The sequence below is a fragment of the Nerophis ophidion genome, linkage group LG23 (genome assembly GCF_033978795.1).
Source record: "Nerophis ophidion isolate RoL-2023_Sa linkage group LG23, RoL_Noph_v1.0, whole genome shotgun sequence".
In the NCBI taxonomy this organism is placed as follows: Eukaryota; Metazoa; Chordata; class Actinopteri; order Syngnathiformes; family Syngnathidae; genus Nerophis; species Nerophis ophidion.
This window is the reverse complement of record NC_084633.1, coordinates 21,590,766-21,606,869: the sequence shown is the minus strand read 5'-3', so window position 1 is coordinate 21,606,869 and position 16,104 is coordinate 21,590,766. Positions and strand designations below refer to the sequence as shown.

Here is a 16,104-nt window from a genome sequence, read left to right as displayed (position 1 = left end):
ATTCCCACTTGAAGCCACACCACCGTCAGACGATGGACCCCCTGTTGTTTTATTGGGAATTCATTCTTACTTCCTTTGTTACCAGCAAACAAATATAAATTTTTTGGGTTATTTATTTACCAAATTTGCAAAATCTTCCACCAAAAATATTTTTCTTAGTGGAATATTTGATTTGAAGCAATCTGAACCTTGGATAGGTCAAGGGGCGGCATGGCGTAGTGGGTAGAGCGGCCGTGCCAGAAACCTGAGGGTTGCAGGTTCGCTTCCCTCCTATTAACATCCAAATCGCTGCCGTTGTGTCCTTGGGCAGGACACTTCACCCTTTGCCCCCGGTGCTGCTCACACTGGTGAATGAATGATGAATGAATGATTGGTGGTGGTCGGAGGGGCCGTAGGCGCAAACTGGCAGCCATGCTTCCGTCAGTCTACCCCAGGGCAGCTGTGGCTACAGATGTAGCTTACCACCACCATTGTGTGAAGGAATGATGGCTTCCCACTTCTCTGTGAACGCTTTGAGTATATAACAATAGAAAAGTGCGATATAAATCTAATCCATTATTATTATTATTAAAAATTCACATCCATCCATCTATCCATCCATCTTCTTCCGCTTATCCGAGGTCGGGTCGTGGGGGCAACAGCCTAAGCAGGGAAACCCAGACTTCCCTTTCCCCAGCCACTTCGTCCAGCTCTTCCCGGGTCCTGGATCTTCCCCGTGGCCTCCTACCGGTTGGACGTGCCCTAAACACCTCCCTAGGGAGGCGTTTGGGTGGCATCCTGACCAGATGCCCGAACCACCTCACCTGGCTCCTCTCCATGTGGAGGAGCAGCGGCTTTACTTTGAGTTCCTCCCGGATGGCAGAGCTTCTCACCCTATCTCTAAGGGAGAGACCCAAACTCATTTGGGCCGCTTGTACCCGTGATCTTATCCTTTCGGTCATGACCCAAAGCTCATGACCATAGGTGAGGATGGGAACATGGATCGACCGGTAAATTGAGAGCTTTGCCTTCCGGCTCAGCTCCTTCTTCACCACAACGGATCGGTACAACGTCCGCATTACTGAAGACGCCGCACCGATCCGCCTGTCGATCTCACCATCCACTCTTCCCCCACTCGTGAACAAGACTCCTAGGTACTTGGTCTCCTCCCCAACCCGGAGACGGCATTCCACCCTTTTCCGGGCGAGAACCATGGACTCGGACTTAGAGGTGCTGATTCTCATTCCGGTCGCTTCACACTCGGCTGCGAACCGATCCAGTGAGAGCTGAAGATCCCGGTCAGATGAAGCCATCAGGACCACATCATCTGCAAACAGAAGAAACCTAATCCTGCGGTCACCAAACCGGAACCCTTTAACGCCTTGACTGCGCCTAAAAATTCTGGTAAAAAAATCACAATAACATTATGTTTTGAGCAATGACAGTTTGAAAGAAAAAAAAACTGCTTTGTTTTATTAGTCAACGTTGCAACGTTTTCTAAATTATATTTCTATATCGCCCAGAGACAAACCCGCGTACATCGATATATCGCCCAGCCCTACTTCACCCTGCTAGAATGTTGCCAGGGAACACTGATTTCAGTGCTTGAGCTGAATGTCTGGCCTCAATCCAGATGGGGAAACTGAAAAATCTCAGATGTTGGAACCGCCCAGTTCTTCAGTATTACGAAACCGCATGACTCAAAAACTAGATGTGTATACCGTGGTCAGAGATGAACAGAGAAAGAATGATAATTATAACTTCTTACATTTTTGTTGCCATATGAACCGTCAAATGATTTCAGATGAGTTGGTCAAAGACTTGAGTTTAGAGTCCACCGGCGAGTTAGTGGGAAGTGTCACAGGTGCACAATGTTGACATCCATGCTGGAATAAGATGTGAAAGGAAGTGAATTCTGTTTATATAAGTGAAGTGAAGTGAATTATAATTATATAGCGCGTTTCTCTAGTGACTCAATGCGCTTTACATAGTGAAACCCAATATCTAAGTTACATTTAAAGCAGTGTGGGTGGCACTGGGAGCCCAAAGACACAACGGCAGTGACTAGGATGGCGGAAGCGGGAATCAAACCTGCAACCCTCAAGTTGCTGGCACGGCCGCTCTACCAACCGAGCTATTTCTTGAGTGACTCAAAGTGCTTTACATTAAGAAACCCATTATCTACATGTAGGCTACATTTACAAAGTGGGGGAAGTGCCTTGTCAGGGGACACAACGGCAGTCAATAGGATGGCGAAAGCAGGATTCGAACCAGGAACCCTCAAGTGTACTATCTGAGCTACGTTCCTAATCATCACTAATTGACAGGCTTGGTCCTTCCTGTCTTTGTGAAACATCTTTTTTAATATTGTTTTTGTAATGGGTGTGATGGGACCGGAGAGGGTTGTCTCAGGTGAATCGGTGGGTCCATTTGCACTTATGCCAGACTTGGAAGCTCTTGTGGGAGCTTATTACTGTCTTAAGAGCTCTTGAAATCCCCTATTATATTTCACCTGCTTCCACCCATCAAAAGTAGCTAAATGCTGAGATGAGTGTATGAGTAATTATAGAGCAGTAATCTGTATTATATACAAGCGAGGAGCGTTCAAGGAGATTAGTGAGAGATTACAATCGGAACCACATGGTAAGGCCGTTCTTCTCTGCTTTTTCTAGCAAAGACAACAACAACTTTGGTTTGTAAGACCGGGACACCCAAAATGAAAGATTGAAGAAATCCAAAATACAGAAGAGAGGCTAATAAAATTTGGTTAAGAATTTCGTCAGCTACCCCCTGTGTTTAGTACGATTAAAACAAGTCATGCGTTTTACTCGCTTGTGAACTGAATCTAGGTGATAGTATCTCAGGAAACAGACATTTCAGAAATCTACTCAGGATACATTACTAGGATGCATGATAATCATTACTTGGAATAATGTCATCACACTGACAAATCCGATAACATTAAAATAATAGTTTGAATAGCTGATTAAAAAAACAAACGCTCCAATGAGGCACAATAACCTGTACGGTGCCTTGTAGGTGGTCATAAACTTCTCCTGAGCGAACAAACACAACGTCGATTTTCTGGGTCTTATTGACTCCTTTGGAGGAAGACATCCTTTCAACACCCGCACCAAATGCCCAGCAAACGTTACGCAAAGAGGAAACGTCAAACCGGCAGCACGGTGTATCAGGGGTTAGTGCTTTAAATAGACTCCCTTTTTAGACCAGTTGATCTGCCGTTTCTTTTCTTTTTCTCCTATGTCCCACTCTCCCTTGTGGAGGGGGTCCGGTCTGATCCGGTGGCCATGTACTGCTTGCCTGTGTATCGGCTGGGGACATCTCTGCGCTGCTGATCCGCCTCCGCTTGGGATGGTTTCCTGCTGGCTCCGCTGTGAACGGGACTCTCGCTGCTGTGTTGGATCCGCTTTGGACTGGACTCTTGCGACTGTGTTGGATCCATTATGGATTGAACTTTCACAGTATCATGTTAGACCCGCTCGACATCCATTGCTTTCCTCCTCTCCAAGGTTCTCATAGTCATCATTGTCACCGACGTCCCACTGGGTGTGAGTTTTCCTTGCCCTTATGTGGGCCTACCGAGGATGTGGTAGTGGTTTGTGCAGCCCTTTGAGACACTAGTGATTTAGGGCTATATAAGTAAACATTGATTGATTGATTGATATGCCTCACAATACAAAAGTCCTGAGTTCAATCCCGGGCTCGGGATCATTCTTTGTGGATTTTGCATGTTCTCCCTGTGACTGCGTGGGTTCCCCCTGGATACTCCGGCTTCCTCCCACCTCCAAAGACATGCACCTGGGGATAGGCCCCTCCCACCTCAAAAGACATGCACCTGGGGATAGGCTCCTCCTACCGCCAAATTCATGCACCTGGGGATAGGCCCCTCCCACCTCCAAAGACATGCACCTGGGGATAAGTTGATTGGCAACACTAAATGGGCCCTAGTGTGTGAATGTGAGTGTGAATGTTGTCTGTCTATATGTGTTGGCCCTGCGATGAGGTGGCGACTTGTCCAGAGTGTACCGTGCCTTCCTGAGATAGGCTCCCGCGACCCCAAAAGGGACAAGCGGTAGAAAATGGATGGATGGATTTATCATCAATTTATTACACCCAAAAAATAATTTATCATGTTCTTTCAATTTTTTACTCTATTTGTATTTGTGCCTGGCTTTATCTTCTACCGTCACCATTGATTGATGGAGAACTTTATTGACATCTTAAAGAATTGAATCCAAGTAATGCTTTAAAAAAAAAAAATATATATATATATATATATATATATATATATATTGTTAAATTTAGCTAACATTCAAAGATTAGCATCAATTCGAATGACCCATCAAATCCTAAATAACACTTAAGCACTTTGTCCAGTTTACATCTGTTGTGACAACCAGAAAAACACGAGCCTCCACCAGGGGGCAGTGTAGCGTACCCAGATGTAAAACATATCTTGCACAGTCAGCCTTTTCATATAAAGCCATAAAGGAATGGAACGACCTTACAACAAATTTGAAAAGTCCAACAGATTTCTCTTGATTCACAATTGAAGTTAAAAAGTGACTTTGGAGCAATCAAAGCTGCTCACACGGTCACTAAGGTGGCCACTATGTTTGACACATCAATTTAATGTGTGTTATATTTATCCATTACAGCACGGGTGTCAAACTCTGCCGTGTAATTTCATTTGGCCCTTGAGGCAATAATAAATTAACATTAGAGCTGGCCCGCTCTCTTTAATTTGTGGATAGTAAATATGAGTTATACACTGACTTTTTTCAAATATGGATGCACCAAACTGAAAATTGGGCTGAAACAACCAGGCCCTAAAACTAACAGAGTGTCATTAAATTATTTGCATTTATGGCTTTAAGAGTGTACCAACCTCACTAAAATCAATGCATTGCAATTGCACACATTAATATTCCTCCTACACAGACTAAAACAATCCGAAAATAAGTAAAATATCTATTTACCACTGCTATTACAACAATGGGAAATACAAATAATGTTGCACAGCCTAAATTCAGAATGGCGCCACATTGTACATTTTGCAGATCTTACTATATATGACAGTGCTTTTCAACCACCAGTGTGCCGCGAGATTGTCTAATTTCACCTATTTGGGTTAAAACATATTTTTGCAAACAAGTGATTATAGTCTGCAAATGATGTGTTGTTGTTGTTGTTGAGTGTCGGTGCTGTCTAGAGCTCGGCAGAGTAAGCGTCTAATACTCTTCCATATCAGTAGGTGCCAGCCGGTAGCTAATTGCTTTGTAGATGTCGGAAACAGCGGGAGGCAGTGTGCAGGTAAAATTGTGTATAATGCTTAAACCAAAAATAAACAAAAGGTGAGTGCCCCTGGGAAAAGGCATTGAAGCTTAGGAAAGGCTATGCAGAACCAAACTAAAACTGAACTGGCTACAAAGTAAACAAAAACAGAATACTGGACGACAGCAAAGACTTACTGTGAAGCAAAGACGTCCTCCACAGTGTACGACCGAACGTGACGTGACAATCAACAATGTCCCCACAAACAGGTATAAAAACCACTGAAATAGTCTTGATTGCTAAAACAAAGTTGATGCGGGAAATATCGCTCCCAGCAAGACATGAACCTGGTACAGGAAAATACCAAAAAAAGAGAAAAAGCCACCAAAATAGGAGCGCAGGACAAGAATTAAAACACTACACACAGGAAAACAGCAAAAAAGTCCAAATAAGTCAGGGTGTGATGTGACAGTTCACCTACTTTGAGACAAGATCTATAGTGATGCATGCTTGGTTATGCTTTAAAGCAGGGGTCACCGATCTTTTTGAAAGCAAGAGCTACTTCTTGGGTACTGATTAATGCCAAGGGCTACCAGTTTGATACACACTTAAATACATTGGTGGAGCATAATATTGTTTTTATAATATTGTTTTTAACATGGCTGTGCAGCACTTTGGAAACGTTATTGTTTAAGTGTGCTATATAAATGATGTGGATTGGATTGGATTAAGTTAATTGCCAGAAATAGCCAATTTGCTCAATTGACCTTTAATAAATAAATCTATATATATACACACTTAAATAAATTGTATTTCTGTCTGTCATTCCGTCGTACATTTTTTTTCCTTTTACGGAAGTTTTTTTGTAGAGATTAAATGATGAAAAAAACACTTGATTGAACGGTTTAAAAGAGGAGAAAACACGAAAAAAATGAAAATTAAGTTTTGAAACATAGTTTATCTTCAATTTCGAGGCTTTAAAATTCATACTAGCTAATTCGAATCTTTTTGAAAAAAAAAAAAAAAGAATGTATGGAACATCATTACAAATTTTTCCAGATAAAGATTTGTTTTAAAATTTGGATGACATGTTTTAAATAGGTTAAAATCCAATCTGCACTTTGTTAGAATATATAACAAATTGGACCAAGCTATATTTCTAACAAAGACAAATCATTATTTCTTCTAGATTTTCAAGAACAAATATTTTAAAAGAAATTCAAGACTTTGAAATAAGATTTAAATTTGATTCTACAGGTTTTCTAGATTTGCCAGAACAATTTTAATTTAATTTTAATCATAATAAGTTTGAAGAAATATTTCACAAATATTCTTCGTCGATAAAACAGAAGCTAACATGAAGAATTAAATTAACATGTGTTTATTATTCTTTACAATAATAATAAAAAAAATTAATACTTGAACATTGATTTAAATTGTCAGGAAAGAAGAGAAAGGAATTTAAAAGGTAAAAAGTTATATGTGTTTAAAAATCCTAAAATCATTTTTAAGGTTGTATTTTTTCTCTAAAATTGTCTTTCTGAAAATGATAAGAATCAAAGTAAAAAAATCCATCCATTTTCTATGGCTTATTCCGTTTTGGAACTGAACGTAAAAAAATAAATACATTTATTTCAACAAGTGAAGACCAAGTCTTTAAACTATTTTCTTGGATTTTCAAATTCTATTTGAGTTTTGTCTCTCTTAGAATTAAAAATGTCCAGCAAAGCGAGACCAGCTTGCTAGTAAATAAATAAAATTTAAAAAATTGAGGCAGCTCACTGGTAAGTGCTGCTATTTGAGCTATTTTTAGAACAGGCCAGCGGGCGACTCATCTGGTCCTTACGGGCGACCTGGTGCCTTCGGGCACCGCTTTGGTGACCCCTGCTTTAAAGTCATATCCAACAATTGGGATAACAACTTTTTTATGTTAACAAAGTTTGTTTTTTTAATAATTTCTGCTGGTGGTGTGCCTCCGCATTTTTTCAATGCAAAAAATGTGCCTAGGCTCAAAAAAAGGTTGAAAAACACTGCTGTATGTTGTATTATGTCCTCACCACGGACATGTGGCCTCCACTCCAGATAGCGCATGCTTCCTGTTTACGTCATCTTAACATTCAGTTGGGCACAATTGTTTTGCTGAATAAATATAATTTTGGTGCATCTCAAGTTTAAATTCCTTATTATTGTCCTTTGAGAAGTTATACAATAAATAAAATAAAGGTACTTTTGTTACATGCTGATTATTGATTGATTGATTGAAACTTTTATTAGTAGATTGCACAGTACAGTACATATTCCGTACAATTGACCACTAAATGGTAACACCCCAATAAGTTTTTCAACTTGTTTAAATCGGGGTCCACGTAAATCAATTCATGGTACAAATACAACATAATACAGTCATCACACAAGTTAATCATCATAGTATATAAATTGAATTATTTACAATCCGGGGGGGTTAGGTTGGGTTGCTATCAGCATTTCAGTCAACAATTGCATCAACAGAGAAATGGACATTGAAAGAGTGTAGGTCTGACTTAGTAGGATATGTACAGCCAGCAGAGAACATAGTAAGTTCAGAAAGCATAAGAACAATTATATACATTTGATTAATTACAATCTGGGGAGTTGGGATGTGGTGGGGGGTTTTGGCTAGGGTTGTAGCTACCTGGAGGTGTTCTTTTATCCCAGTTTTGATGGGTAGAGATGCACTTTAATTTACACCTGTTGGGAGTGCATTCCACATTGATGTGGCTAAGAAGGAGAATGAGTTAAGACCTTTGTTAGATCGACATTTGGGTTTAACGTGGTTTGTGGAGCTCCCCCTGGTGTTGTGGTTATGGTGGTCATTTACGTTCTGGAAGTAGTTTGACACGTACTTCGGTATCAGGGAGGTGGAGTGGATTTTATAGACTAGGCTCAGTGCAAGTTGTTTTACTCTGTCCTCTTTGGAGAAGTGGGTAGGAGTCAGGTGTGATCTGGGGTGGAGGTCTTGAAGTAAATAGCTAATTACAAACATGGAAATGAGTGTTCATGATCAACAAATTGATGTTTCTGTTTTTCTTCTTTAGGGTTTTTGCGGAGCCAGCACAGTTTCCCTCCCGGAAACCCTGCTCTTTGTGTCCACCCTGGATGGAAACCTGCATGCCGTGAGCAAGAAATCTGGTTCAATCAAGTGGACACTGAAAGAAGGTTAGATGCACTCAAGTCTGAGAACATGTCCACACGAACACACATACGTAATAAACGCATACTTATCTCTGTGTGTAGGCCTCTTGTCCACATGCAGAAGCGTATCGTATTTTTCGGATTATAAATCGCAGTTTTTTTCATAATTTGGCCGGGGATGCGACACATACTCCGGAGCGACTTATGTGTTATTATTTTATCCTTCAGGTCTTCCATTCAGGTTCACTGTTCACCTAAAAGGCCACCAAGTGTATGCAAACACCTCATTCTGTTTTTAAATTTGTTTTAGGAGTCTTTTTACATGTTTTTTAGGAGTATTTTTACTTGTTATATGAGTTTTTTACGTGTTTTATGAGTTTTTTTTACGTGTTTTAGGAGTCTTAATGTGTTTTAGGAGTCTTGTTATGTGTTTTAGGAGTATTTTATGTTTTAGATGTCAATGTGCATTTCTTCGGAGTCATTTTATGTGTTTTGGAGTCGTTTTTAATGTTTTAGAAGTTGGTTGTTGTGTTTTTAAATGTTTTACTAGTCATTTTAATGTGTTAAGTCATTTTATGCATTTGTGTTTCGCACAAGAGGTAGAACATCTCACTCTGTGTTTTCTGGAATCTGAAATTATTAACATATTACCGTAAAATATCAAATAATATTTTTTTTTCTAATTCGCGGAAGAGACAAAGAAAATGTCAGCAATCGTCACACACACGTCAACCAATAAGAATTTGGCGGGGGAGGTTCGTGGCAGAAGTGCATTGTGGGTCATGGAATGCTAACTGCTATATGCTACTGCCGTAGCTATTAAAATGGATCATTTCATCGTTGGCGGTAACTTATAAAAAGTGAGAAGGGCTGAACAAAAATGCCACGGAAAAGGAAATCATGTAGTGCAGATTACAAGCTGGATGTAGTGAAAAATACACAAGAAAACGACAAAAGGAAGCGACGCATACCTTTGGAGTTGGCAGAGTTGTTTAGAAGCCACATCCAGGAAGAAGATTTTATCAAATTTATGGATTAGGAGTGAGAGATAGTTTGGTAAAGGTATAGCATGTTCTATATGTTATAGTTATTTGAATGACTCTTACCATAATATGTTAGGTTAACATAGCAGTTGCTTATTTATGCCTCATATAACCTACACTTATTCAGACTGTTCTTCACTATTCTTTATTTATTTTAAATTGCCTTTCAAATGTCTATTCTTGCTGTTGGTTTTATAAAATAATTTTCCCCCAAAAATACGACTTATACCACAGTGCGACGTTTATGTTTTTTTTCTTCTTTATTATGCATTTTCGGCCGCTGCGATTTATAATCCGAAAAATACGGTACTTTTGTCTTTAAAAACGCAGACTTTTGCAAACGCTGGCCAAAGCGTAGAGTTCCAAAACTGTCTGCTTAGTGCAGCGTTTCTCAAAGTGTGGTGGGGAATAGAGACATGACAGGTGGGGCACGAGGAACGGGAGGAAATGTCACTTTTATTTCTTTATTTTTTTTTTCATATATATTCCTAGATTTTTTTTTTTTTTTACTATGCTTTCATTTTCTATCCACACTGTAAATCACTGTGATTCTGTCTGAAAAATCCGCTATATAAATAAATGTAAATTACTTATTTTTCCTCCAGGCTTTAAATGTCTATGTAGGAGCGAAAGTTTGACAGACATAGCAACAGTAACTAATGGAGGCGGGGCTACGTGGAACAACCTTTATTACACAAAATGGATACATTTGTGGTCGTCGAGCCAGAGCCAGAGCCAGAGCCAGCGCCTGCAGAGAAACAAAAATCTGACGGGCTTAATCAACCAAAAAGCCAACCGAAAAGAAAATCTGATGAAGGGTATCTTGCTCTTAGATTCACGGCAAGAGTGGTGGGGGCAGAGGAGAGACCCCTGTGTGTTCTGTGTCTAAAACCGCTAGCAGCAGACAGCATGAGACCCAACAAATTAAAGAGACATTTTGAGACCACACACCCCAATCACGTCAATAAGCCACTTGATTTCTTTCAAAGAAAACTGACAGAGTAGTTATTTTATTTATCATTGAACCTAATGCAAGTTATACCACAGCTGCACAGTTCTTTTATTTATTATTGAACTTGATGTTATTTTATGTTATTTAGTTTGAATGTATACAACTTGAATGTTACCTGATGTTCAACACATTTGAAAATGTTAAGCTTGGCATTAGCGTTCTGTTGGGGCGATGGGGGCAGGTGGGGCTGGAAAACTCCCCCTTGTCCAAAGCGGGGGATGACAAAACAAGTTTGAGAACCACTGGCTCAGTGTACGTGTGCACACAGCCCAAACGGAGACTTAGTGATGTCATTTCCAAGCTCAACAACACTGCCCAAAAACACACTAAAAGATGACTGACTGGATGTTTGAACGTAAACATGCTGATATTTCCGCTCAACATGAATTAAAAAAGACACATCAAAATGGGCTTTGCGATGCTCTCACCTGTCCAAATGACAGTCAGCTGTTTTGGATATGATGGCTGTGGAACCTCCACCTGATGGGACAACTTGGACAAGCGAGACTTTTTTGGTCTGTGTCATAAGAGCGATGCAACATTAGCTCACGTTTTAGTCCTTGTTTTACCACAAATCATGAAGTTAAAAGGTTTCATACACTAGTAAAGAACATAATGTCATGGCTGTCTTGAGTTTCCAATCATTTCTACAACTCTTGGAGCACATACTTGGTCATGAAGTTTGTTTCTTTTAATGAAGTTATTATGAAGAGGAAGGAATTTAAAATGTAAAAAGGTATATGTGTTTAAAAATCCTAAAATCATTTTTAAGGTTGCATTTTTTTCTCTAAAATTGTCTTTCTGAAAGTTAGAAGAAGCAAAGTAAAAAAATAAAATAATTTATTTCAACAAGTGAAGACCAAGTCTTTAAAATATTTTCTTGGATTTTCAAATTCTATTTGAGTTTTGTCTCTCTTAGAATTAAAAATGTCCAGCAAAGCGAGACCAGCTTGCTAGTAAATAAATACAATTTAAAAAATAGAGGCAGCTCACTGGTAAGTGCTGCTATTTGAGCTATTTTTAGAACAGGCCAGCGGGCGACTCATCTGGTCCTTACGGGCGACCGCGTTGGTGACCCCTGGTCTAAAGTATATCAAAACAAAACATAATAGGAGGTGTAATGCCACCAAGTCAGCTATTGCTGCTTTTTTCAGGCTTCTGATTAGAGAAAATGTGCATGACAGCAGGTGTATGTGTTTGTGTGTGTCGATTACAGGTGCGCGGATAGGCAATTATATCATCCGCATCACCAAAATCGTCATCCACCCGCTGTCCACCCGAACCAACTTTTTATCGGGACCGTACCCGCCCGCCAACGGCACCCGCCCGCTGAATTATATCAGAGGTTGGCCACCTTTACCACTCACAGAGCTATTTAAAACTGTTTCACAGAGTAATGTTCGACAATTGGAGCCGCTAACGTTCTCGCGATTATCCAATGACGTTCATCCTGATGACAAGAATGTGGGCGTGCTGTGAAGCCAAAGCCTTTGACACCTTCAACAACATGTACAAACTGATTGTTGGTCCAGCAACATGTGTGCAGCTTGCACAATCACACGTACAAGATTGAAAGGCATACTGGGTGACACTGATGGCTGTGATATAAACAACTTTAACACTTACTAATATGCGCCACGCTGTGAAGCCACACAATACAAGATTGACAAACACATTTCGGGAGAACATCCTCACAGTAACACAACGTAAACGCAACACAACTAATACCCATAATCCTTTGTATTCATGACATGCCTGAATATATTTTACACCCCCGTGCCCCCAACCCTGCCCACCTTACCGACGCAAGGGGGGGGGGGGGGTCAGGTTGTGTCATGAATACAAAGGATTATGGGTATTTGTTGTGTTGCGTTTATGTTGCGTTTGTCGTTCTTAATTGGTGTGGCTTCAAAGCGTGGCGCTTATTACTAAGACTGTTAAAATTGTTTCTATCACAACCATGTGTCACCCAGTATGCCTTGCAGTCGTGTGCGTGTTGCTGCAGAAGCCACACACAACATGTTGCTGGACTGACAAGCAGATCGTGTGTGATGTAGAAGGCGACAAAGCCAATGGCTTCATAGCACGCAATAATATTTAATATCTGGGTGACTGCCGGCAGCCATTCAAGAGTATAATAGCGTCTCCTATTGGCTTCTTCGCTTTATGACACGGGTCTTAAATGGCTCTTTGAATGGTAAAGGATACCGATCCCAGAACCATGTATATCAAATGTCTCCGGATGGTTCAAACGCCACCCGCCTGAATCTAATTAAAATCTATTTTTTCGTCACGTCACCCGCCCCACCCGCGGTTTACCCGCGGATGGGACCGCAAACCGTGCATCTCTAGTGTGGATGTAGGCAGTTTTGAAACTACAATTGTGTGGACGGAGAGAGTTTTAAACCCAAATATGTGTTTTTGAAACGGTCTGTGTTCCTGTGGACATTTTTCTGGTGTCTTTCTGTAGATATTTGAAAAATGCACCGAGTTGCATGCCAGCGATGAAATACGTGTGATGTTCCGAATTTTTATCTTTCAGCTTGAGGTCATACAAAATGTCAATCAATCAACAATCATGGTTCAGTTACATGAGTAATTAATATTCATTGTTATTGTTGACTTTCTTGGCCTTATACTTTGTGCAAGTTTGCTCATGAAAAAGATGTTTTATTTGTGTTACATTTCAGCAATGCTTCGAGTTGTTCTGTTGACATTACAGAAAGTGTGTAATGATTAACAGGGGGGGGGGGTAAATATAGCCTGTAATCATGCGGTGGGCAAGAGCGAGCTACCTGGCTCGTTCCTGTGTTCATGGACGACCCTGCACACTGTGGACTCTCGATAAGATAGACTTTTGTCAGATATGCGTTGTTTTTCAAAGGGTAAGGCTTAAGAAATGCAGCAAAACATCACAAGGTCATCATTTTCACAACATATTGGCATTATGAAGTCTTACAAGTGTAAAAAGAAGTTAGCCCCCGCTTCAGGTCAAACAGAAACAATAGTGCATGTGCATGGGTTGCAGCATGGATGCGCCTTACAACAGGGGTCACCAACCCGGGGCCCGCGGGCACCAGGTCGCCCGTAAGGACCAGATGAGTCGCCCGCTGGCCTGTTCTAAAAATAGCTCAAATAGCAGCACTTACCAGTGAGCTGCCTCTATTTTTTAAATTGTATTTATTTACTAGCAAGCTGGTCTCGCTTTGCTGGACATTTTTAATTCTAAGAGAGACAAAACTCAAATAGAATGTGAAAATCCAAGAAAATGTTTTAAAGACTTGGTCTTCACTTGTTTAAATAAATTCATTTATTTTTTTACTTTGCTTCTCATAACTTTCAGAAAGACAATTTCAGAGAAAAAATACAACCTTAAAAATTATTTTAGAATTTTCAAACACTTATACCTTTTTACTAGGGATGCACCGAAATGAAAATATGTGGCCGAAGCCGAATAAAATTTAAACGCTTGGCCGAATACCGAATTATGAATGCAGTTTTTCACCATTTTTTTTATATTGCATAAATAGTCTAGAATAAATATTTAGACATGTTTTTCAAATAAAGTATTTTTTTTATTGAATATTGACATTTTTTGAATATTCCAGTAGCCTTTGCTTCTCAAAAAAAGCACAAAGTTTTTCATCTATATTAGGCCTTCAAACAAAACATGCATTCCAAAAAAAAATAAAGTGCATTAAAGTGGATAAACCCACAACAAATGAATTATTGTCCTTTTGGCAAAAGTCTGCTTAGCCACAGTAGATATGCTAATAATGTAAACAGAGGCCCCACTAAATCTCAATAAGTGTGTGCATGTAACCTCATACACTTATACAGGTAGCCTACACAACAGGCTAATAATGTAAACAGAGGCCCCACTAAATCTCAATAAGTGTGTGCATGTAACCTCATACACTTATACAGGTAGCCTACACAACAGGCTAATAATGTAAACAGAGGCCCCACTAAATCTCAATAAGTGTGTGCATGTAACTTCATACACTTATACAGGTAGCCTACACAACAGGCTAATAATGTAAACAGAAGGCTCAAGTAAATCTCAATAAGTGTGTGCATGTAACCTCATACACTTATACAGGTAGCCTACACAACAGGCTAATAATGTAAACAGAGGCCCCACTAAATCTCAATAAGTGTGTGCATGTAACCTCATACACTTATACAGGTAGCCTACACAACAGGCTAATAATGTAAACAGAGGCCCCACTAAATCTCAATAAGTGTGTGCTTGTAACCTCATACACTTATACAGGTAGCCTACACAACAGGCTAATAATGTAAACAGAGGCCCCACTAAATCTCAATAAGTGTGTGCATGTAACCTCATACACTTATACAGGTAGCCTACACAACAGGCTAATAATGTAAACAGAGGACCCACTAAATCTCAATAAGTGTGTGCATGTAACCTCATACACTTATACAGGTAGCCTACACAACAGGCTAATAATGTAAACAGAGGACCCACTAAATCTCAATAAGTGTGTGCATGTAACCTCATACACTTATACAGGTACACAACATATCCCAACGTCACTGCACGTTGGTTGATTGCGTCACCGCGTCAAAAAATTGCGTCACACGCCACTATTCGGCCTTGTTTTTAACTCATTCCACCGAAGGCCGAATGTGGCTTTTTTTGCCATATTCGGCCGAATATATTCGGTTACCGATTAATCGGTGCATCCCTACTTTTTACCTTTTAAATTCCTTCCTCTTCTTTCCTGACAATTGAAATCAATGTTCAAGTATTTTTTTTATTTTTATTGTAAAGAATAATAAATACATTTGAATTTATTTCTTCATTTTAGCTTCTGTTTTTTTGACGAAGAATATTTGTGAAATATTTCTTCAAACTTATTATGATTAAAATTCAAAAAAATAATTCTGGCAAATATAGAAAATCTGTAGAATCAAATTTAAATCTTATTTCAAAGTCTTTTGAATTTGTTTGAAAAAAAATTGTTCTGGAAAATCTAGAAGAAATAATGATTTATTTGTTAGAAATATAGCTTGGTCCAATTTGTTATATATTCTAACAAAGTGCAGATTGGATTATTAACCTATTTAAAACATGTCATCAAAATTCTAAAATTAATCTTAATCAGGAAAAATTACTAATGATGTTCCATTATTTATTTTATTTTTTTTTTTTTTTTTTCAAAAAGATTCGAATTAGCTAGTTTTTCTCTTCTTTTTTTTCCGGTAGAATTTTGAATTTTAAAGAGTCGAAATTGAAGATAAACTATGTTTCGAAATTTAATTTTCTTTTTTTTCGTGTTTTCTCCTTTTTTAAACCGTTCAATTAAGTGTTTTTTTCATCATTTATTCTCTACAAAAAACCTTCCGTAAAAGGAAAAAAAATGTACGACAGAATGACAGAAAACCACTGTCACTAAATACAGTTTGTCGCTACATCTGTAAGTGCAAGTTAAAGCTCTACTATGCAAAGCAAAAGCCATTTATCAACAACATCCAGAAACGCCGCCGGCTTCTCTGGGCCCGAGCTCATCTAAGATGGACTGATGCAAAGTATTTGACTTATTTATCTCTTTTTTTCAACCAAAAATGCTTTGCTCT

The 16,104-nt window shown here is 39.3% G+C and overlaps 1 protein-coding gene across 1 annotated transcript in view; it reads left to right on the top strand.

The window, feature by feature from the left end:
• The window catches only part of LOC133541705 (serine/threonine-protein kinase/endoribonuclease IRE1-like), a 71,327-nt gene that overhangs the window by 8,501 nt on the left and 46,722 nt on the right, over positions 1-16,104 (top strand). The window contains exon 2 of the mRNA XM_061885261.1: positions 8,349-8,469. Within this exon, the coding sequence (XP_061741245.1) occupies positions 8,349-8,469 (121 nt within the window). The remainder of the gene's footprint in view (positions 1-8,348; positions 8,470-16,104) is intronic.